General features: G+C 31.0%; 1 protein-coding gene across 21 annotated transcripts in view; it reads right to left on the reverse strand.

The window, feature by feature from the left end:
* LOC108000359 (mitogen-activated protein kinase-binding protein 1) overlaps positions 1-26,339 on the reverse strand; it is a 119,492-nt gene that overhangs the window by 73,074 nt on the left and 20,079 nt on the right. For 19 of the 21 annotated variants that reach the window (XM_062086346.1, XM_062086341.1, XM_062086344.1 and 16 more), the window contains exons 2-3: positions 22,564-22,600; positions 1,250-1,404 (exon numbers count right to left, since the gene is read on the reverse strand). In XM_062086346.1, the coding sequence (XP_061942330.1) occupies positions 1,250-1,333 (84 nt within the window). In that variant the 5' untranslated portion in view covers positions 1,334-1,404; positions 22,564-22,600. The remainder of the gene's footprint in view (positions 1-1,249; positions 1,405-22,563; positions 22,601-26,339) is intronic. The other 2 variants (XM_062086334.1, XM_062086336.1) reach the window with 1 other exon arrangement.

Raw genomic sequence — 26,339 nt, forward strand, 5'->3', positions numbered from 1 at the left:
ATATTTATGAATTCTTACAAGTTGTATATTGATAGCCGCTATTCATTAAATTTATACCAATTTTTAATTGAATCGTTATTAAGATAACGTTCATAAAATTTAATTGGCATTTTTATGAATCGCAAAAAAAATCCAACTTTGTAGATTTAGAAAGATCAAGCACATATATTCATCAAACACATAAACGGCAACGAAGCAAACGCGCGTTAGGCACGCCGGCTAGTCAAAGAAAACTTCAATGTAACATGGTTGAAACCAATTACTACATGGATCTATTAAAGAAGTAGCAGACTTTCTTATTATTCACGCAACAAAACTAAAAAAAAACTAAAAAAAAAAGATCATCCTCACGACAAATTAAGAAAAACTTATCCTCGTTATTTGTTTTTATAAAGGAACAATTAAGAATGACCAGATGGCGTTGTTGATCATGGAAGATATTCATCACATCACGACAATGTTTACATGTATATATTTTTGCCATGATCAACTACAATCTTAATATATATCTTAATATATATTAAACTGTAGACAAAACGTTTGAATGAACGAATGAATTTTTTTTTTCTACATATTAGAATCAATATAACAATACGTTCTATCAAAGCATTTTATAATGTTTTTCTATTTATACTTTAAAACTTTCTTCATATCGTTATTCGTAATTGACGTTTGGTTTACGATAGTTTTAATAGATACTTATTCATAACTGTCAGAGATGATTATCTTTTAAGAAATGAAAATCAAATTATATGTATATTATATGTGAAATATCTTGAATTATCATGTCAATAGTCTTTGGAAACACTATTTTTAAGAAATGTCCACTATATCACTATAACAATAAATGATATCAATAAAATTATAATAGTGAATTATCAATTATTTATTTTCATTCTTTACTGAAAATGAAATATAATAAATTTAACTGAAATAAGAACATCGATGTTTCGCTCTTTCTCCTGATACAATGTGTAAAAACGCAAACCGAAGTTTCAGAAAGTGGTGGGGATGATTCTGACGCATGCGCACATCGAGATACAATAACAAAGACTACTATGAATTATATGGCTCAACTTAAGAAATTCCTGCAGTTTCTCGCATGAAAATAAAACAAAATTCTACGAATTTTTCGTCCACGATAAGTATGAAAAATAATGATTTATTTCAAATATATTTTTCTCATAATCATCTACACATATATATATATATCGTAGCTTCGATGAATGAAAATTTCTATTTTACTCACCCTATCCTGAATCCTGACGTTCTCCTGACCTCTCTTCAGGCTAGGAGCCCGCAGGACTTTGCTTGTAACTGGTGGTTCCATCATGACGAATGATGACGTTGCTCTCTCGTCAGGAGTTCATCCCTGATGAAAACTCGACTCTCTCACTTCATGTTCTGCAATCAAAAAAACAAACGTTTTTCAACCTACGAGAGTAATATATTTTTTTTTTTTGAGAAATAAGTATAATTACTTTTGTTTGCAATTACGTATAGAAAGTTTTATAATGAAATTTTCCATAATTATTAATTATTTCAATACATTTACATTTAACGATTGGTAAAAGACCCATTTTTTCGAAATCAGCCGCAAAATGAAAGATGAAGAAAACGAGTGAAAGCAAGAAGCTATCAATTCTTACATCTGTCAGTATCATTTAATGACACAAATCGAGATATGATTCTATTCTTCTCTAAAAAAAAACGTTGTTGCTCTATCGACTACTTTATGATTTGCCGCCATTTCAAGCCCCTTGGCTCGTTCTTTTGTATTTTTTCTCGTCTCTTTCGAGAACAAAGGAAGCCGAATAGTACGTCTCTGACGATCCATAAAAGGCAACAAAGCCGTTCTCGAGCTGCATTTTTCAAAGCAACGTTATATCTACTATATCTACATTCAAGCACGGGTCAAAAACGACCCGGATTGGATCATTTTTAATCTAGGATGTGAACCTGAATCTATCTTTTTTCTCTCGAAGTAAAATAAATAAATTCACGGTAAGAAATAGTAAAATATTTATACGAGTAAAAAATTCATCGTGGATCAGAAATGAATTTCGAAAAATAATCAACTATCCCAAAAATATTTTTTAATTATAAGAAAAAAAAAGGGGGTAGTATTTTATTCGATTTAACGTAAAAGAGAGTCGTGGCATCAGGAAACATCGAGAAACATTATGTTTGATCAGTCGGTATTGGTGAAAAAAAATGGTGTCGTTCTATGCTCGAACAGCAGGTCGTTGCGTTAGGCGAAAGTAAGAGTAAAGGCGCGCGCGCGATCGTGGGAGATCAAGCCTACGCGAATTCCAGCTCGACCGGTACAGCTGGTGGTTGCAAAGGAACGAATAACGGTATGCACGGAGTTAACGGAAGATAATGCATGAACAGGTAGGTATAAGGAGCTGCAGATCCGAGCAGGGATTCCTCGAATATCGACCTCGCCTCTCCATTCCTCTTACAAACGCCTCTGAACCGACCACGAATCTTTCTTATATATCTTGACGTGCCTCCTCGACGATGATGTTTCGATCTTCTAGCTCATTTATAAAATTTTATTTTTAGCATCAAAGCAGTTTTGATTCTTACGAATCATTTTATTGATCATCATTATGAGACCGATGATAAAAATATTACCAACGTTTCGTATTATTTATTAAAAAAATTATAGAAAGTTCTAATTAATAATTGTTAGTTTTTCGAGTATTTAAATGAAATTTTGTTTTAATTATAAAATAAAGTTTTCTAAAAAAATAATGATATTTACAAAATTGACAAAAATCACTACATTTAAACCAAACATAAAATTAATCATATCCAAAGACGTGGAGAATCGACGAATTAATATTTTGATATATCTACGGTCTGAAACTTCGAAGAGAGATTGCAATACTTACACAGCCCTAAGTACATAAGTACATAAGTACCTAAGTACATAAGCACTTGACATCAGTCGATGCCGGGTTCTAAGGGTTTAATTTATAACCTTACTATATCTTGACTCATAAATGCAAGTTACCGCTAGTAATAATAAACTTACTAGTAGATTCGAAAACAATGCTGCCAACTTAATATTAACCCACGTTTGTATACAATTTATAACCTCCGCATCATAGATGTTGCAAACTGTTATTTCGAGTATTTTTCGACAAATTACTGAAAGTTTGCTTTATTGCTAACTTATTTTAATTCAGTGATTGAAAAATTATAGTAAAAAACGAGTGTGATTGACTTTTTTTGCTGTACACGTGATAACGACGACCGTGAACCATAAGATACGTTTCACAAAGAGACTAGAAGACACGGGAATATGGCTTCCATCGGCAACAGAAAGCAGTTTAGCGTGACACGAAATCAATAAAGCGCGATATTAATCCGTCCTTTCTTATAGCAGAGTCAGCAAATACATAATGGCTGGTGGAAATTTTACTTAGACGAAAGAAATATTAATTTTTACGCAAGAAATATTTAATCGTAAATCGAATACAATATTAGTTTTAACATAATCTCGTAATAGATCGATCAAGCATATTATAATGCATGATATGAAATTTTAATCTTACGTCATGATTATTGATTATTGTTATGGATGAGTAGACTAATGACAGCTAATAAAAGACGAAAAGAAATTGAAAATTCAAGAGATATACACATATATTATTTCAATGATATTGTTCGCTTGATAGTTCGAGCATATCTTGCGAAGAAAAGACCGATGTAAAGAATCAATAAAACCTCTACTATATGAACTAATTGAAAGATAAAAATATTTGAATAGGATTTTCACATAATGCAGTAAAAATCTAGCATGCAATCTTAAAATTAATAGATATTTCATTAAAATATTATAAAATTTGTATAACTTTATATAAGATATATTAAATATAAGATAAAAAAATAATTAATTCTATTTTTTTTTAAATAAGAAAAATCAAATTTAATTATCAAAATTTTTTATTAAATTTTCAAACTCAAATTGAGATATTTTTTATTTTTGCATCGTATTTTGCAGATATATAAAAGTTTCTTTTTTTAAAAATAAGAGAAAAATTAAATAAACCGAAAAGCAAATTACAATATAAATGAGATTCCAGATTTCAGAAATTGTAATAATATACAATAAATAGAATAATAGTAATATTTCATAACAACAGTATATATAAACGGAATTTCGCGGAATGTAATCATTAAATCCAAACTATTTCGATATGCATATCATCATAACGGAAAATTTGCTTTAACTTTTTCAAAGTAGAATAAATATTCCACTCTAATTAAAATTATTTTCCATTTTCGAGAAAATAAAAATTATTCGTTTGCATAAATATAAAATAAAATTCTCGGTAATTACATTTTTTAAAATTTTCAGTTATTATTATTTCATTTATAGAAAAAATAATCAAAAAATCACTCTTACTTCACGATTAATTGAAAATTTTAGTAATTTAGATTTCTGCTATAGGAAGCACTGCTATAACCTTTTATTTACCTAAAATTATTATATTCATAAAACGTTATTCAGTCAATTATCGAAGTTAATTAAATTTTGCTTCCTACAAAAAAATCCTACGAAAAATAAATTAAAGAAATCAAGTACATAGCTTAAAAGAAACTAATTTTTCGTATATTTTTCGTAATATCTCTATAGGAAAATTATTAACAAGATAAATACGATGCACAATCGTAAGTATACGTGATAAAAACGTGTATCGCGCATGCGCACATCGAACCAATTACAGAAGGCGTTTTCGAATATCTGTAGCTTGGGTTAGTTGGTTGGATTTATGAGCTGTAGAGACAGTGTTGGAAGAAAAGTCGGTGTCGGCGTTCGTTAAACGCATCTTTAACGGACCGTTGATGAGGTTTGTCCATTAATACGTATTCGATGTCGTGACTCGGAACGCTGCTTCGTCTGATGAGAAAAGCTTGGACCGCGGCCAAATATTCGAAAATCGAGGGGACGAGAAGACTTGCGGTATTTCGATGGGATCGGGTATCGTTGGTTCGATGAAAGTTACGTTCCGCCTTGCTATTTAACAGTGTTGCGATAATATTCTAAAACAGTATTCTCTATTTTGAGTTTGATTCTCTTTTGTAATGTTCAAATAACTTGGGATACAAAGCAATAAGGGATTTTCTTATGTAGGATATTTTTCTCGTCAATAAACTTTAAAAGTAGTGCAGCCATTTAAATATCGATAATTCTATTTTTGTACATAATGATTTGTCTATGCATAGATTAGATTAGAATAGTTGTTCTATTATTGAATACTCGACGATAGCGGGTATATAAGTTGTATTTCTAATGAAATTATAAACTCATGCACATAAAATTATCTTCGCGATATAGTTAGTTTTTTTGACCATTGATATGAAAATTTATAACATTCTATATACATTTTGAATTTCTTAAATGATTTATGAAATGATTTATAATGGATTTATGAAAAATGAAAAAGATTACCATCATTTTATCCCCATGATTAATAATATTACCTTTCTGTAAATAGTCATATTATTTTATTTTCAGGGTTCATTTCTTATTATTCTAAACTTTGAAAAAAATTTGAAAAAATTATAAAATATTTAAGTAGTATCTAATTTAATGTACAAAATTTTAATTCAAAATATATAAAATTATTTTCAATAAACACAAATAAAAACTTGTTTCAAAGAAATTTAACGATTGAAATTTCCTAAACTATTCAAGATAGTACTGAGATTTAAATAATTAAATCACTCTAATATTTTTGTAAAATATTGCAATGTAATTATATCAAGATGAATAAATATCATTGACTAAAGATTATAGCATTACTCTAAAGTAAAAACTTTTTGCAATCCACAATTTTTCGAAGTTACTGATTCGATACTCATCCTCCTTTTCATTTTCGAACAATGGCCGCTCTCATCTTTTTCTCGTGATTTCGACGAAGGGTAAAATTTGGCATGCATATAGGTATCATCAAGAGATGAATAACGAATATGAACTTACTATTTTATTCCCGTGTTTGGCATCGACTCAAAAAATTTTTTTTCTCTCGAACAAAAAACTGGTAACTTCTGTTGCGAGGAGAAGCAAGTTAATATATATTTCGATATATGTACAGTGAGAGACAAAAGTTTTCGTACATTATTTTATAAAAAAATTCATAATCTAAGATTTCAAATTTTGAATGAAAATTTTTGTATATATAGAGCATAAAATATAAGAAACAATATTTTTGCCGATTTTTTTTCAAAACGATGAAACTTTAATATTTCGTCAAGTTTTGAATATAATCTTACCTAAAAATTTCTTTTCAAATGTGATAGTAAATTTTGAGTTGAATTTATATAATTCCAATTTTTGTTCTATTTTTCCATTAGAGAGTTATTTAAAAAAAAAAAAACTTGTAAAAGTTATATTTCAGAAAATAAATATCAGAAAAAATTGTTTATGTTGTTATGCTCATTAAATTTCATTAAAAACAAAAAATTTGTTTAAAAAATTAAGAATTAATAAAATCTATTATTCTAGGAACAAATAAACAATAAAAACTACGACTCGTCAGAACGTTTCACGCATCAATTCTTATTACTTTTTAAAATGCAAATGTTCCAATCATAAGCAATAACGTAACCAAATGTTTCCGGTTGTCCTTGCTATCGATGAAATTCAGGGTGGAGCTAACAAGGAAGCATCGATGACCCTAATTTCAAATGTCATCGAAGTCTACTGTCGCTCGAACGAATGCTCAAATCGAAAATGTCCCTCATGGTAAATGGTGCGTCACCAAATCGTCTATTCTTTTCGTTTCGAAGACAGCCTGTTGTACCAGATACGAACCAACCGAATATTTAGTCGATTCATTGGATCAAATAATAGTAGCCTATTAATTTCGATGCTGCTTCACTCATGGTTCACATTTAGTATAAGGAAGAGCAAATTTATATTGATTTCCGTTATATTGATTATAGTTTAGTTTATTATTAAAAATGATACTGGTAATAAATTCTATTGACTAATTTATTGATAGATATTAATTCGATATTTAAATGAATATTCGATCTCCTATAATTTATTAATTTTAATAAATTTATTTATTATTAGATAAGACATCATTAATAAGATTAAATATTATTACTAAGAAATAGTATAAAATAATATCTTTTAATCGATTCCGCTTTTTAATTATCACGTTTCTGATTTTTAAGAACACATGAATTATCAATAATATCTTAATATCTCTTCAGCTTAATTGTAAATAAAATGTAACTAATTTTAAGTTTAAGATTCATGTAAAGATATTTCTATTAATATAAGTATTTGTAATTTCTAAAGAGATTAAATAGATATCATTATGGATGCATAAAGTATCAAATAGATATCGATATCTCCGGAGATATCTCAAAAAAAATATAAATACAATGAAACAAAATAATGTCCAGTATCTGACTACTAGATATTCCTACCAATTTCTAAAATTGCTAATTTAAAGCAAACATTATCGATATCATTTATGATTCATAAAGATTTAATTGTTACGAAATAATCAATTATTATATTTTGACATTATCGAATTATTGGCAAAAAGAAAAATAAAATTTTTTTTGTTTACTATTACATTATTACAAAATAATGTTTTTATTGAATTAGTGTTATTATTGAAATTCGTACGATATCAAACATGACTATATTTGTATTAATTTTAATTACTCAATGATTATTCCTTGATAAACACAATGAAATGAGCCGAAATCAAATAACATAAATAACCAATTTTCAAAAACCCATTTGCTCACATATATATATCAAGTCAAGTTATTTAATATTGCATCTAATAATTTTTAAGTTAGAATAATATTAATTTAATGCTTCGTTTTAAAATAAGAAATATCGATATAGAAAAATAATTCTAAATACAATTTTAATTCGAAAAAAAGCAATCCCCTCTTCTTTATTTATTAAAGAATCCATGAAAACGAAAAGCCATAAAACTTTATCTGCGTTCGTTTGATGACAAAGTGAAAGAATATTTATTTTCTGTTCTTTTCCGAATAACATATAGCTGGTTGACTTACCATTTTATGGTTTGTTGTCATCTCGCCTCTCATCTCATTGGTCAACAAAGTCGAGTCTAAGCCGAGGTCAAGCGAATCAAAACAATGAACGTAACATAACGTCCACCACAGCATTACGTTCAGTTTTATAATGTTCATCCGTTAAACACTATATTATAAAGCATAGGGGAATCATACAGTCATATATGTATTATAATATTCTACGTTTGTAATTAAATATTTTAATAACGAATATAGTGTGAATACCATCAATATTATATCGATTTGATCACTATCCATGCCTATTTGAATAAATTTTGAACAATAATCACTAGAAATAATGATTAATTTCTTCTTTTAATTATGGAAAATATTACGGTATAAATGAATGATGAATTTATTCAACCTTGTTTCCATTTTTAATTTACGTAAAATGAAGGAGTAAAGTTTCTTTTTGATGTAATGAACAACTGGTTGGAGCTGGATTGCAGGGATTTTAATTACTAAAGATAATGTCTGTCGGCCTAGTTCACGAATCGGTCTCGCATTAGCACAGGTTTTGGCACATTTCCATTAGCTTTACAAGCAGTCAGGCAACCGCGACAAGATTTTTCGATTCTTGTGATCTAAGTCTACGACCGATATTCCACGATGAAATTTTTCCACGATGATTTTAGTTGAAATATCTGCGTGTTAATTTATTTGAAAATTTTTTAATTCATTTCAATCAAATAGAAAAATAATAGAATTTTTACAATTACAATTATTATTTTAATTATTATTCAAAATAAACGTAAAAAGATATTTCCAGAATTTTTACAAAATTTACATTGAATACATAATAATGAATAATTCATATTTTTTAATAGTAAATTTTATAATATTGTTAATTCCAACTGAAAGAAGAAACGAAGATGAAAAGAATATTAAATTGAATGAAATTTTTTTTCGTGCAATTACATTAAAAAATATAATGAAATCATGTATATTAATTGAAAAATCCTATTTATTTTTTTTTAATTAATTATTCTTTTTAAATTAAATAGTGACATCATAAGTTATCTTAGAATTAATAAAAATGTATATTTTTTTATTCCTTATTCTTATATGGATTAAAAACAATAGTAAAATATTTATACATAATAGTGAAATATTTTCAATAGAAGCATATTATCAAATTTCGTATAAATTCAAAGAAAATCTATACATTATATAATTTATATGACCATAATATAGATATAGTTTAAATAATTAATTTTATTCATACATAATATTATTAATTACATAAAGATTAAAAAAATAATCTCATTTACATTTTTTGTAAAATAGATTAATTTCTTAAATTTGTATTGTCTTGAATTATTCATTAATTCTATTCATTAATTGAGAAAATTTAAAAATGAAGTGCATTAACAATTTTAATACAAGTTAACTTTATAAAATCTTTGATAACAGATAGAGAAGTAGATAGAGAAATAAATAAATAAGTTTTCAACGAAAGAATCGAATGTAATGATGTTCTAGTTTCTATTATACTGACGTTTAAATTTATTCGCGTGCAAGCACTTAACGCAATGCGATGAGCTCTGATGTTCAAACGTCAAATGGTAGTTAACCGGCACTGCGCGCGCATCAATTTCGAATGTAACGTAGAAAAAGGCATCAAGATGTATTTTTCCGCACTACTAATCTTAATTTATCGCGTTAAAAGTCACAAAATTACGTCAAATCAGAATCTTTTTCTAAATATTACAGAAAATATTATCAAAAGTATATGCAAAATTTTTCTTAATTTTCACTAACTGTTATTATATTTATATATAATATTTTATGTATTCATTATTCACTTCAAACTAAATTATAAAAAATTATAAAAAAGAATAATTACATTTAAATAATGATTGGAACTTTTGCATAATTGTTCGAAATGATCATAAATTGAATTTATTATTCCAATAGAAAGACATTTTTCGATAATTTACGTAATTTATTTATTCAATTTATTTTATTACAATTATTACAATGGATAATATATTTAGAAGTAATAATATTTCAATGATACAAATCATTATAAAATAATGATGATATATAAAATAAAATTGTCTCTTTATTACACCAAACTTTTCAATGCCTTCAATAACAGTTTCTTTAGATTTTTTTAACCACTTGATTAAGCATATATCCCAACCTTTGAGTACATTGCATATACATTACGAACGTTTTAAGGTCACAGATGACTTTTTCCCGAGGAATAGTCTGGGAGAGGAAAAGATGTTTCGTTATTCGAAACGTTTTTTCACTCTCTAGATAAACTCGCCCAAAGTTTAACCCGCCTATTTCAGAATCCTTTCGCGCGCATTCAAAGAGAATTCCTTGAAAAGGTTCTCGTCATGGATAATGCTGTTGGAGATTCCGCTGTTTCAAAAATAGCCGAAACGCGGGCAAACTTTGAATGAGTTTTATCGAAAAAGAAAGTACGCGTTACGCGTAGGGTAACGTGACATAACTTTGGCTAAAAATAGAAGAACTAACGCGGCAAGCGCGCGGGTTACGTTTACGTAAGATAGATGGCGCGTACGAGAGAAGGAAAAAATAATACATAGTGCTTGGTTAACAGATGCACGTCGGCATCGCACGCCGCGATATTTATTTGTTATAAGCTCAGTTTGATTCACAAAGTTTTTATTTTATTTTTGCTGAAAATTAAAATCGTAGGAAATAAAAAATAAAGATTTCTGAACATATATTCGCGAAATAACCTCGAGTAATGAATAAATGTAATGAATAAATAGTAAGAAGTTTTTATTAAAATATTTTTTCGTTCATATTCTTTTTAAACGAGAATAAATAACTTACATATTTATTTTATGGTCTTTTTATAAATAGAGAACGATCGGTTCAAGTAATAGGAGCTTATTTAAAATTCATTAAAACCAGACACTCGAAAATTTCGTACCAATAAATGGAATTAAGATAAATGGAATTCCATTGTAAAGAAGATTCGTTCTTCCTGATACTGTGAATAATGTCATCACATGAGAAAGATCACTTTGTGGAAGTTTTTACCGTTTTATCGGGAAACGGCTAACCCAATTCATTCTCGCATAGATAGAATTCTTTACGCGCCAAATATGAACGGAACGATATCAATCTTTTTTATAATACACACAAACTAATCTATCTAATATAAAAAATAAAATATTTTGTTTTTTCATTTTTTAATTAATGTGAAATTTAAAATAATTTAATTCATATTAGAGCCGAATATATACACTACAACAACTGAAAATAACGAATAATTCTACGTATTATCTTATTACGTTGCATTAATATGTAACATTAAATTTAGTTAAAAGAGTTAATCCCGAAAGCCGTCGCATTTATTTCGGTGCGATTACACCTTTAATCAATCTTCCGTTCGGTTCGATTTACGATATTTTTCAGTTTGAATGGATAGAGGGCAGATAGAGAGATGAAAACGTAAGCGTAAATCTCGATCGAGCACGATTTATTATCGCGCCGCGGTTTGATGCAATGGCGGAAAACGAACGAACGCTATCGCGTTCTCCTGTCAGCGGCACGTACAGTTAAATGTCGTAAAGAGAGCGTGAGAATCGCAATGACCTAGAGGCAGAAAAGGTGGTGTGAGTAGGGTTGGTGAAATATGATAAACATCGAAATGTCGGCATTAAATTGTCATCGATATTTATCGATACATCGAGGCAAAGAACACATTAAAGTTTTACAATATCGATATTTTTGTAATTTATTCGATAGATTTTGAAGAAATTTTGATTCTAATATTTTTTTAAAGTTTATTTTATTCAATATACGAAGTTTAATCCAGGCTAAATTTTTTAATAATAATATGTTAAAAATATTGATATGAAAAAAATGAGAAAAGTTATTAAATTGAAATAAATTTGACGTTTTCTAATTATAAACATACATGTATATACGTATATATAATTTCTTTGATTTAATCATCTTCTAAACACGTAAATTTACATTACATCCTAGCAGTCAATATAATATTAAAAATTTGATATAATCATATAACGAGAATATTAAAAATATATAACGAGAATATTAAAAATAATATATATATTTTAATATAATCAGAAATATCAATCAAATATGAAAATAATATTTTCACTATATACTGTTCATAAAAAAAGCTTATCTCGTCAATTAGAGTAGCACATCACATTAATCGCTTGACTGATTTCCCCGGAGACTCGTCTTAACAGTAGAGATAAAATTCTCACATTTATCATGAACCTCAGTTTCACATTTATCATAGAAACACTATACACGTATCACGATTCATTTCTTTCAACGCGTCACTTCTTTTAACACTAAAAATTTTTGTTTTAATTCTTAAGGTTATCCAACTTTTATTCAAAAATATTATTCTAAAATAAATTCAGAAAGACTTATTAATCAAGCAACGTTTACAGTTTCGATATAGATTGCAGCAAACATGTATGGTAAAAGCACCAATGCATCATTGCCAACAGTAGGTAAACACAAATGACAGTTCGTTTCGCCTATGCGAGCGCTATTGTCACGTGATACGGGCCGTAATTCAACGAGTCTACCACACATCGTTAGGAAAAGTAACCTAACCTACGATTATGAGTAATCGACACGTTTCGCAATTGTGCATCGGTTTTCAGTTCCAGTCTTATCGAAAATGTGTCGTGTTTCTTTGAAGAACCGCTAGGAATGGGTTGTTTCGTTCTTTGCAATCTAGATTCTGGTTTCTAAAGAGGATGGAATCCAGGTCCAGATCTCTCATTTCCAAGAAGAATTTCGACGAAATAAAACGTTTGTGGTAAATAGGTCAACCCCTGTATGTTCGATCGCGGTATCTTTCGTTGGCCCGAAAAGACTTCGTAAAGCATCGGGAAAAATACGAAAAACTGATAAACGGATCGGAAATCGATTTAACTGTGCCGCCAAAGGATCCGGACAAAACGGAACCGAACAACTTTTCGCCGATACAATTACGAGTATCGAGTTAGAATCAGGAAACGATTCGCCCGACAGGAAGTCTATGTGTCTCGAAGTTTGATGCAATAGAAAGAATATTACGCCAAAAATTTTCAATCAAAGTATCGATTATCGAATCTACCGAGATGATAAAATAAATTGTAATTTATTCAGACTATTTATTTAATAAAACGTGATTTATGTTTAATTTATTTTACGATAAGCACATATTATACGGAATACTATATACAATATAACGCACGTCTATTCATTAAGAAGAGAATCCAAGTAATTGGCTTAAATTTTTTTTTTACTTTCATCGTTACAATGATGTTATTTTAAAAAATAATAACACGACACGAAAATATTTATATTAACTTCGAAAGTTACGAATACTCTATGCTAAATCTCTCCCCAATTTTATTATCGATGAAAAATTAACAGAACGAATTTTTCCTTATGATGAAATTCTAACCTAACTTTCGGTTCTTGAATTATAATATTAACGATTCCAAATGATTTTGGCTAATAAGTTGCACACATACGATGTACATTGTCTAGCAATGATTTACGGGATATTTACGTGCGTCACAGATGAAGCTCTTATCTTACCATTAATACATCGATGATAAAACGTATTTTTCGTTCTTTGTATCTGATAATAAGATAAGGAACAAGTTTTTAATCCGTAGCCGAGCTGACACGTACGACGATACAGAATGGTGTGAAAAGAGGCGTGATGCAAACCAAAGATTTCGCTGCTACCACAACAATTTGTCGCCACGATTACCGCGTTAAATCTCTTCGATCGCCTAAGGTGTTGAACTTTTCATTAAATATTTTTATTTCCTAAAGGGATAAAAAAAGTAACATACGGCATGCACAAAATTATACACACAACTCGTATAATCCAAAGAGAAATTTCGTTAATAAATCAAAAAATGAACGACTCGACGTCGCAAATTTATAACCAAATTGAAAGAAATTCTTTTACGAGACGCAAAACGAACGGATGATTATTATTAGTTTTCCGTTTTATAACTCAAACGAGAGAAATTCTCTCATGGATCGAAGACCCAGAACCCGCTTAATTTATTAATTTATTTTTCACAACGAAAGAAATTCTGTCAAAATGACAAACGTGACATTCGTCTTATGACAATTTAACTTTTTTACACGAAGAGTTTATCGAACTATCAAGTTTCTACGTATAAAATGAAGAAAAAAGTGTTTTAAATTATTCTCTTTATTTGTGCCATAAAAATCAATTTCTTTTGTTTTTTCTTCATACTTTTCCATATATTTCTAATATTTTTACATCGGAATGATATTTGAATAACATTCGCGACAGTTACGAAGAAAGAGAGATCGACTAACGGTAACGAGATCGTTACGAAATGATCGGTCACGCTATTTTAGTGCAATTCACGAGAGAAGCGGTGTATCGCGTAAACAGTGTCCGTCCTCCATCTGTCCTTGAACCGGTAATTTTACGAAGCGCAAATCCGTCGCGCTAATTTACAATACCATGCTTGTCATCGAGTATCCACGTTTGATGGAATTTTAATCGACATCTGCCCCATTTATCCGACTTAAATTAAATTACAGTTTTATTAAAATTTACTAGTCGTGATTCATGTATTATACACATTTATTGCAAAATATATATATATATATATAAATAAACAATAACTTTTTTGAATATGTACAAAGAACAAATAAAGATAAAGAAAATATAAAGAAATTTGCGAATGATTAGATTAGATCTCGATTCCCTTTAATAAGTGTAGCATTACATATTTAAAAAATGAATGTATATTATACATTAACGATCTTATTTTCAATGCATTCGGGCTGCAAGTCATCGTCGCGTAACAATGTGAATAATTACACAGTCGGGAAATAATATTTTTCGAAGACGGTGTTACGACGTAACCTTTTACTGTCGTTCGATTAGCGGACGTTATTTGGATCCGTGTCCGGGGCTTAATCTATCGGCAACGGTGACAAATAAGGCGCGCAGGATCCGAGAATAATTTGCATTCCCTTTTCGCCGAGCCGCGATTCACGGAAAGCTTTCTCTTTCACTCGGCCCACCAATTACGGGACAATGCAAAATAAATTATGTCGCGCGTTGAATTAATTTGTTAACCCGTTAATCCATCGTATAATTAATTAGATAATGCTTCGTGTCGATTAACGATCGCATATCCGTGCAATATTTATTCTTATATAAGCGACGACACTTCTTTCATTTTCTGTTGACGAACGTGGATAATTAGTAAAATACGAAGAGAAATTTAAGCATTGAAGAAATTCGAATATGGAATATTTTCGTTGTGCAATGAGAATTAAATCAACATAATTAATTTTATAGTAGAAAATTTCTAATTTCGTTTCATTCCTCCATTATTCGTTCTCTCGTTAAGTCATACACGTTCTATCGGCACACACACGTGGGATAAAAATATCAGCAAAACAAATGAATACTCGAACAGCGTACATAATTGGGTTATTTTAAACCAACACCACTTGCAGTGAAACAAATACTATAATATACAATTGGCGATAATAGGAGGAAAATGGCGTCGATTCCAGCCAAGAAGCAACAGCTTGAGGTAGGCGAAAAATTCTCGATGACTAAAACTTTCGAGACATTTTATTTTCGTCGAGACACGACCTCACGTTTTTCGAGCCAAAGCAAAAAGGAGAGAACGAGATTCGCGGAAAAGTTGCACGAACAAAAGATACGAAGAATTTCTTGGGCTGCTCGTCCATCGTGCTAAGTCGTTATACCTTTCTCTCACGCTTTGTCGCGTTCGATTGATATATGTGCGGTTGCGTGCATGCGATTGTGCACGTCTAACCTCTATCGCCTTTTCTACGTTTCGTCAAAACCTTGCTTTGACTCGACTAATTGCTTTACGAGCTTCTGTGTCCATTCTTTCGTAAATAATTCTTTTATATTTTTAACGATAAATTCTAAAAATTGCGGAATATAAATTTACGTAAAAACATCTTTTAAACGTGAAATTTAAAGAACGAGGATTCGACACATTTTGTTAAAAATATAAAAAAGAATATTAAAATGATACACGATTGTGTACAAGAATTAATCTTTAAACTGTTATAAACTAATGTAACATATAACATATAGATTATTATAAATCAATAAAATAGTTTAAATTATACTTAAAAAAAAGTTTACAAAAATTTAATCTAATATGATAAACTAAATATAAAATTCTAGTTTTACTTTTCTTCGCTAACGATGGAATAGAAAATAATAATTAGCGAAGGCGAAGAAGAAAAGAAAACTCGAGCATTTAAAGAAATTCATGCTTGTGAAATTATTCGCTTCACTGGGTTTAGAGGATCCCCCCACCATTCCAAGAATGGTAGAAATAACATAATCCTCCAGATGTGTGGAAGAAGCTTCGTAGCACAGAAGAATATATAAATTACGATTAGAAAATCCCACGTGCATTTGGAATCAAATCCAATTTATTTTTCTTAATAAAGATATCACAAGAATGATAAAAATTATACTTTTCAAAATGTTATACGAGATGAGATATCTCAATTAAGAGGAATTAATACGGTTGAGAAATCACCGTGTTATAAAGACATAGCTTGGGTGAGTTCGCATGGGTGATTGTCACTGTCAAGGTTCTATAGGGGAGACCGATTGCCAGTCGAGTGGTTAACTACTACTCGGTTAACCGGCGCCTTTGATCTACTCTAGTTTGCTCTAGTTTGTACAACACTCGTTTCTTTGCAAATCTCGTAATTTGTACTTCGAAAAGTGAACCAAGTCGGAAGTGTGCTTTGAAAATAGATCGCATGCAGGATATTTTAACACTAACTTTTCTTTTCAGTCAAATATACAATTTTTCGTAAACAATATATTTTATAAGCAATATATTATTATACACAAGATACTATATTTTTTTTTATTATATATCATTTCGTAAATAATTTGTTACTTTTCTATGTTATTTACGCAATATTTGCATTGAATGATTTGATTTTGAAAAAATTGAAAAAAAGTTTAGTAATTAATTTCCGAATTTCCTCGTCAAGTTAAACGATGAATATCTTAAAAATTCACGATGAACATTTTCTCTTCGACAACGATTTAAAAGAAAATTATACCGGATATCTCCGCTCGAATAAACAGTTTTTCATGTACTTTTTCGTCCCCCTCTATCGATAATACAGGAGCGAAGGTATCGTTAATCAGACGCTCTAGTATTATCCATATCGAGGATGATCGATACCATTATCTCAAAGCAAACGCGAGCGGTTTCGCTCGGTCGGTTCGTTGACCCGTACCAAGAGGAGGAGAAGTGTGCGGAAGGTTGTGAACGCGGAACAAAGAATTCCAGGAGAGTGGCGGTCGCGATGGCTCGTGATCGAGGTTTGGAAAAACGAGACGTAAACGCATACGTGTGGTCGCACGGTTAATCAGAGTCGAAGTCGTATCGTTCGTTTCGCGGGATTGAAACCGAAGACGGAAAGAAAAATCGAATTTTGTCGAAATTGGAAAAAAATATTCTTAAGCATAAAGAAATATAAATTTTCTTCTTCGTATATAGTAGAATTAATGTTCTACATCCAATCATCTTTCAAAATTAAATAAAAAATATAATTACTAACGAATAAATATAGAGACACAATTAAAAATTAATTTCAATTAGCAGGTTCTAATTAAAGAAATGCTTATACAGAAATAAATACGTATACACTTTCTCCAAATGACGTACAAATGACAATCGTATCGCTATTAATTACTAAACTATTTTATAAAATACACTCTCGATTTAACATCGAAAGATGGATATACTTTCTTTTCCTTCTAATTTCATATTCTACAAATTAACTTTGCACGATGTCTTTTAACGTTCAGACTACATTCCCTATACGGCCATGTTTTTCTTACTCCTGCTCACTGCCAAGGTCTCGTAAGATGCGCAGTAGCGTATGGAGCAGCAACAGTCGGTTAACTAGTGAAGCATGTCACGCGTTGCTACTTGGTTGGGACGATTGGCTGTATCGCCTGTCTTGCGCCTACCAGCCGCATTGTCAGAGATGGGACGACGAGACGAAGAACGTGACTTGTGAGCCAACTTACCGTTGCTGCTGCACCGACTCGTCTCGATTCTTCGCGATTAAAATAACCGCAGGGATGAAAGGAATTGAACGGCGAGTATCGTCGATTGAATTTAATAATTTTATCGAACATCAACGCGCTCTCTTTCTGTTTTATCATTGTCACTCGTCGAAACGAATACGAGAGAAAGTTACCGACCGAATAATACCGACGCGCGAGAAAAATAAAATATATCGCATTTATTCGATTAATACTTTAATTGATATTATTTTCAGTTAAAATTATAAATATTAATAGTTTTATCGAGATTATTTTATATCGGAATTTAACATTTTGCCGAGTCACTGAGAACAATTGTTACGTTCATTAGAATTAATTCTACTGGCGAGTTAAGATGCCAATCCAATAACCTTACAGTTGATCGGTGGATGACCAGACGGAAAACCATTTGGATTCGCAGTCAACCAGCAAATAACGATGAGTACACGAAGCACCGTTACAGAGATTGCATCACGCAACGAGATTATTGGTCACCGTAATTCAATTATCTTGTTTCAAATACATTAATTGCCAAGAAAAAAAAATTAATTTCAAGATCATTTCAAGATTGTAACAAAGTCGAAAGTTTTTGATGCGATTATAAAATATAACAATTTGAATATTTAAAAAATAAAAAAGCAAAAATAATAATTAAAAAAATTACTCTGGCCATACTCTGCTGAGCATAATTTTTATCCAGTTTTTAATTAAGCTGTTCGTAGAAAAAAATGTTAAAAAAATTCTTTCGAGAGCAAAAGTTAAACGAAACAATACACGGCTGCATAAATATTAAAAATTACACACGAGGTTCAAATACCTTCGATTCACACGTACCATTGTAACACGAATTCAAAATCTTGATTTGAATTCAGTTAACATGTTCGACTTGGTATAACACAATTCTTTCATCAGACCAAGCGTCTCGAGGGAAATTTCGTCCACTTTCGCCAAATCAATGGCGGGAACGAATGGAAACACTCGTTCCTCCGATTGTTCACTGCTTGGTATACGGCTAACAAACAAGGCATTAAAATCTAAAAGAGAGGCACGAGCGATTCGCCTACGTGCAAATTTTCTTAATTTCAACGATTTAGTCGAGTCACGATGTTATTGTTAGCATAGTTTCTAATTAAAGACGCAGCGCCACGGTAATTGCGCTTCTTTTCCAAGCACCGTCGTCTTTTGTGGCGAAACGATTAATCTCTTCGCTTTGTATCGCCAATACACCGTGCGTTTAAAAAATAATCGAATTGACGATCTTCTACGCGTTCCTCTCACCATTGTCGCTCGTGCGGATGTATCCGAGCATACATAACCTATAAAATTTCACGAATAAAATGGCGTCTCCAAATCACATTATTCGTGTATATAAATATTATTTTCCACGATATCGCGTTTATCCTTGCTATTAGCATACTTCCTTAGACCTTCTCGACGCGTACAATCGGTTAACGCTCTGATTAATAGGAAAATGATACACGGCTTTTGAAGCCACGTTTCGAAACAGTCATCTTTTCCTTTCGATTCTCATTCAGAATATCGCTTCTTTTCTATTTTCTCCGTCCAGATTTCGGACAATCGAGGATCTTTCAAATTCATTTTTGACACCGTTCGAATTAAAAAGAATTATATATCTGAACTGAAATCTTCAAAGAATCATTAATTTCATGGATAATTAAGTTATTAATTATTAAGTCCGAATAATTATTTTGCAAATTAATTTTTCTAATTTTAAGAAGTAACGGGGACATATTTTCACCAATTTTCTCACCATTGATCGTTAAATTGATTATTATACGTGTCGTTAAAAAATGAAGAACAGCAACAATCTAGTTAGAAAGATAAAGCACAACTTTTAAGTAAGACCTAATAAGGGGAGAAATAACAGAATACAAGGAAACGTGCCACAATCTGGAACAAAAGTCACGTAGAAGCGCTTAAGGCTCCAGACTAGTGCAGCTAGCCCTCCTTATGATCCCAACTATGTGCGATCACACCATAGATGTACACCTGCTCGATCGAATTTCGACGATGGTACGTCGATCCGCGTTAAAGAATATTAAACAGCATGGAAAGAAAGTTAAATTAAAAACGAAAAACTTTACAAAAAAAAAAAATACTAATAGAAAAAATATTTGCTCTGATAAAAACCTTGAAATAATCTTATATACAAATATCTTAGCTGTCTTTGTTTCGATATAAAAAAATTTTGCAACAATATATCGAAAGGATTACAACAAATTAATTAAAAAAAATTCATTAATCTTGATCCGAATCGATGCAAATCGATCCTATCTGTATACCTGGATATGGACAAAAAATTTAATGGAATAACTAAACTTGAAAAAAAATAATTAATTTTGCCATGTACCACCGCCTTCTTTCTAATTTACTTATCATCGTCGGCGTCACGGTAAAGCGTTATCGTGTTTAACTCGTTATCCGTGAACGGCAAACTCTGCTGGGTCCAGTGCAACGAGGCAACGTCAACATTACCGAGTTGCTTTATCATAATCTTTGCTCAGCAAACACCTCTCGAAGAGATACGAAGATCGCGTCCCTTGCTCGATGAAAAGGAAGGCGGACTGAGTTTGGTCGGCAAGCAAAGTTATAGTTTTTCTCTTTTTTCCCTCCTTCTTTCATTTTTTGAAAGCTGGGTTGGAGAACTAGACTCTGTTTGATCTTCCGTCAACGAAAAATTTACACGCGCTTCATGAAAATTAACTCTATCGCTATTATAGTGGATATTTCTTTCTTTCTTTTGAACATATATGTATATATATATATATATTAAGAAACTTTTGTCTCCTCTTTCCTTCATTAATTAACAACAATCGAAATAAATAGTTATTTATTTAGATTGTATTGTAGAAATTTAAAAACTAATTCACGTATATAAACGATAAAACGTTTCATCAAAATGATGTATTATCTCGTTTCTTGTACGATATATTTTAGACGTATGTTAAATAAATTTAATGAAACGCATTAAAGTTTTATATTTAACGCAAACTTCTTATTAGCGTATTTTTCAATTTAAAACTATCTCCAGAGAAACACGGTGCCCGTAAAACATTTTTATGTCGAAAAATATTTTCCACGAAAGCACAGCTACGAGTGTATTAGGTGGCCGTCTGGAAAGACCGTAATAAAATTGTCATTTTACGGTCATAGGGTACGTAGACACAGTCTTACTAAGAGAGGCGAGTCCAGAATCGCGATATATTATTTAAGCGCGAGACGAATTATTTGGTAGAACCTGTCCAACTGTAAAAACGTTACGAGAGCTAGACGAATAAATTTTTCACGACCGATGCAGCGACTGCAGACGAATATAAACCTACGAATTATCGACCGGAGTTCTCCGACTCGTCCATCTTTTTTCCTTCCTCTTTTTTCCTCCTTCCTTCTCGCTCCTTTTGCTATCCCCACTCTTTCAACTATTATATCGAACTTTCGACGCATGCTGCGTTCGTAAATCGATCAATTAAGGATATTTATGGCGTATAGTTTACGGATTTAGAGTTTACGTTCTTGTGGTTATTAATTATCTACACGACCTTTACGTAACACTTGTTTCTTGTTAAACATCGTAAACGAGAATGAGCGAATATAAATATGTATTTAATGGGAATTTAAAAGATCTTGTTGAGACAGGATATAGAAGATAGATAGATAATGATTCACTTTTATGTGTACATGACGTGTCCACTATACGTATATCGTGATTTTTAAATTAGGGAGGTTTATAATCTCATATTTGAGATTTTTGAGATAAAAATTGAAAAGATCAATCCATGAATCAGCTCTCTCTTCGTTGCTTTAGAATTTGGAAAATATTATTTTAAGCAGTCTTTTCTTTCATAAAATCGGCTTTAATTATTTGTAAAAAATTGTATTCAATTTTATGCATTTGTTACCAGTGTCACTTATGAAAACTAACGCGTAAAGAAGAAAGTTGTTCGAAATGATATTCCCAACAATATATTTCAAGTTCAGTGAAAGGATGCTTATTAAAATTTCTATAATCCAGCTCGACTATTATTATTGCTCGGCACACTGTTTACATTCAGTCACGTCCATTTTCCTTCCTATTTAAGAAAGGAGGTAATTCTTGAAAATTATTTTACCACTCCATTAAAAATATCGATTTTAACCTTTGGTAATTAAAATTTAAATATCATTACGACGAGATAAAAATAAATTATAACTCGTATTTCAATCCCTCGAACTGTGTCGTCGAAAAATATACCGTTTCAAAAGATGCGACTAAAAGCACGGATGTTTCGAGCATATATACTCATCAACGAGAAACGTTGATGAATGGACGCAGTAATGTAAAACGGAATAAGTAATTCTTGAGCACTTACCGCAAGCTTCCCGGGTAAATATCGCGTCCTGCGCAACCTACGACAAAAATAACACCAGTTTTTAGAATATTCGATATGCCATCGCGAGGTTGAAGCGGATGCTTCCGATTTCGAGATTTTTCATTTTGGAATTTCGATGAAATCGGTACAAATTGGTTGTAGAAATTTTTTTTTCACCCAGAATTTGAAAATATTTAGAAACAAAATTTCTAGATTTTTTCAAAAAATTAGCAAATTTAAGTCCAGTTGACTATTGAAAGTATTAAATTAGAAGCACAATTAGAAGTTTATTGTACACATTTTACGATCGAAACTACGTATCTGATAATATTTCGAGATATGCATTTTAAATATACGCCTCATTTGCAGATTCGATTTATATGAATAATGTAATTAAATATAATAATTTAAAACTGCAAAAAATTATTCTTTTCTTAAATAGTCAATGTAAATAACAATAAATCGCGAACATCGTTAATTGAAAGTGTCCCAAAAAATTTTCCTTTCGTTGCGACATTTTTATTAACGAAAAAAACGTTAGCCAATCACGAAGCGTAAATTCAGTCAAGGTTGATCACTGTTCGTTCGATAAGAAAATATTTTGTTACACGATTATTGAGAGGACACCAAATATAATGAATTTCTCGCAAGAAATCACGTTCATGTTATGTTTTTTTCGAAAATGACATAAATTCTGTGTTCTCGATGGATTTCGAAACGCGGAAATTGGACGAATTTTGCGCGAGATTGCGTAATTTTACGTGTCTCCACGTTTAATCCACAAGGAAGCGTACATATGCACATCGAAATGGTGTCGCAGAATCGGATTTCCCGTTCACCTCGCCACAGCGTTCTTGAAAATATGGTGGAAAATATCGTAGAAGGACGATCGATCCGGTCGAATAAGGATCATACATATCGCTTCAAATCAATTTTATATATTTCAAAAAAATTGCCAAAAGTGCGTGTAATATTAATTATACTTTATTTCGATGAAGATCGTTAGATTAAAAATTGTAAAAATGGCAATATTATGATATAAAATTTACTTTCGTAAATTTTTAAATTGCCAGAAACGCTTCAATAAAAAAATCAAGGTCAAACGAAAATTTTCAATATCCATATACTTTTTGAGAATAAAACTTTCGTACATAAATTCAGACGCTCTGTACATCCATTTGCATGAAAGATCAGCTGGAATGCAAAGGTTATTCCGTCTCTTAAAGGTATAGCAGTAAGTCGGAGCTTAAAAACTAAGCACAGCTGGATTAACCTTTTCTGAAAGCAGGTCACGACATGCCTCGAAGCGCAATTTCAACGTTAATAATGTTTCGGATTTTAGACCGCATCCGCTAAGAATCGGGATTTAAAGAAACCGATAGATCGTCAACGAAAAGAAACAACGAATTTACCTTTTTCTTTATCTTTAATTTCATGTTAAAGAACATGACTCAATGAAACTACGTTTTATAATGAGATCGAAGTCATAAAATATTTATATTTATTTAATTTATATTTTACGTAATATTTAAAATATTTTTTTTTTACAAAATGATGCACCTACTTATATATATATGTATTATTTAATGTAATTAAATGGACGGAGGATACGAAAATGTATCATTCGTTTTCTTGGTTGAACGGTACAGAAGAACGTTTGAAATATAATCTTTCGTTATATATACTGCGCATGCCTCAGGAAATGAAAAAAATTTTCTGAGAATTTTCGCACTCTAGCGGCGAGTTATTAAAGTTTGATCAACGCATTGTCAGTAAACCCTCCAGGGAATGGATGCACAATGAAATACGCGTACTACTCGACCTTCTTCTTCTCGGAGAATGGTTCCGTTGTGCTATTTCTACTTCGCGTATCGTACGCGATTCTATCGTATCCTGCACGCTGAAATCTGATCGAACTTTCCAAAAGACGGGGAAAATCTATTTTACCATCCAATTCTCCCTCGTAATTGCAGATATCCTCTATTTCGAGATCGGACATCGAGATAAATGTCAACATTTCGAAATTCTCAAACTCTCGATTCTCGAAAATTTTAAACAAAAAAGACGAAAAGAACCGATATTATGGATAAATTTAAGTTTGAAAATTTTCAAAAATTAGTACAACGAAAAAAAAGAAAGAAAAAAGAAAAAGGAACGTAGTGAATTATAATCTATCATAATCGATCATATCGTCATCGATCGATGATCGAATATTATATTGTAACAAATGACATAATTATCACAAATGTCGTAAGATATTACGCGAGTAATCGAATTTATGCGACAGCAGTTCGGTTTCAAATCGATATATTCGTTTTTTATCTCAATTTATTACTATTTACGTTGAAAATGCGATTAACATGTTATATATATGTGTTATCATTCTTCTTTACCTTTTCCAAAAGTGAGAAATATTATATTATTCTTATATTAAAATCCTTTTTTATATGTACCTCATCTCAAATGAAAGCGAACAAGAATCGTTTCGTTTATTCACTTATGATTGAATTATCTTAGATTTTTTTCGTACATTTCCTTAAAAGTTTTTAATAAAAAGCAGTTTTGAAAGAAATCACTTAAAAAATTTCTAAATATCAAATGAGTGGAGAATCGTGTAAAAAGAAAACGAACATAACCTAACAATTACCACGCAGATATATATAAACGCACGATCGAGATTGAAAGAGGGTTATGATGCAATATCGAATTACGTGATGGAAAAATATTTTCTTTATCGAAATAGCGCGATTTATTCAAAACATTTCAAGCGACACAGTTGTTTCAGAGATTCACAGCGAGGGAACAAAGTCGGTTAATATAAATCAAACGGCAAGGAAACAGCGCCACGATTCAATTCGTTGCACGCGCTCTTGCTCTTGTCTCCGTCATATTCCCACTCCCATTAATTTCTTACCGACCGAGATAATCATCTTAATCGTGCTCGTTTTTTGTCCATTTTGTTCCTTCAATTAACGATTCCTCGTTTGGAATAGGATTCAGTTTTTTGAACTAGCTGCGAATTTTATAAATAGAAAGAGAATTATTAAATTTCCATAATGATTAAAAATAAAAACAATAAAAATAAAGTATTTCATTTTTTTTAAATATCGCCATCTTTAATATAAATTAAGATAATTTGAACATGTTGATACCATTAAATGCTATTTAATGCGATCTTTATTTCACTGGACCCAACATTCTCTAACTATTAAGATTATGACAACATTATTAATTTCTTTTTTCATCTAGTTATCGAACTTTCCATTAATATTTTAAACTTAAGTTTTATCCGTATAATATTGGCTCGTTAAAAAAATAACATTAATTTTTAACTTATCAAAGCAACTTTTCCGAATTCGCTCAAATTTATCGACATGTCGCAAACGGAAGCAAAATATTATCGAATTATTTATAGAAAAAACGTAGATTTTCATCAAAGAGTCGCGTAAAATGGCAAAACGTTTAACCAACATCATCCGTGAAGCGGGTCTCGCTCTAGATGCACGGAATTAAACTGAAAATCCCGTGACTACGATAAACGGAGGTCGAAAATGGCAGTAAAAGGAGTGCCACTAAAAATGACTCGTTTTCGACGGACTAGGTGAAAGGAGATTAAGTGGTATAAAGGCTGGCTCGAGTGGCGTCGTAGTTCGTCGGTGAGTACCCACTCGACACCGGCGACGTACGCACCTGGAAATAGCTGCAGCGTTAAATAACACCGTTTTCCTCGCTACACACGTGCTACCGCCAACGATCATCTTTCCCGTCTTCTGTAT

The sequence above is a fragment of the Apis cerana genome, linkage group LG16 (assembly GCF_029169275.1).
Source record: "Apis cerana isolate GH-2021 linkage group LG16, AcerK_1.0, whole genome shotgun sequence".
NCBI classification, from domain to species: domain Eukaryota; kingdom Metazoa; phylum Arthropoda; class Insecta; order Hymenoptera; family Apidae; genus Apis; species Apis cerana.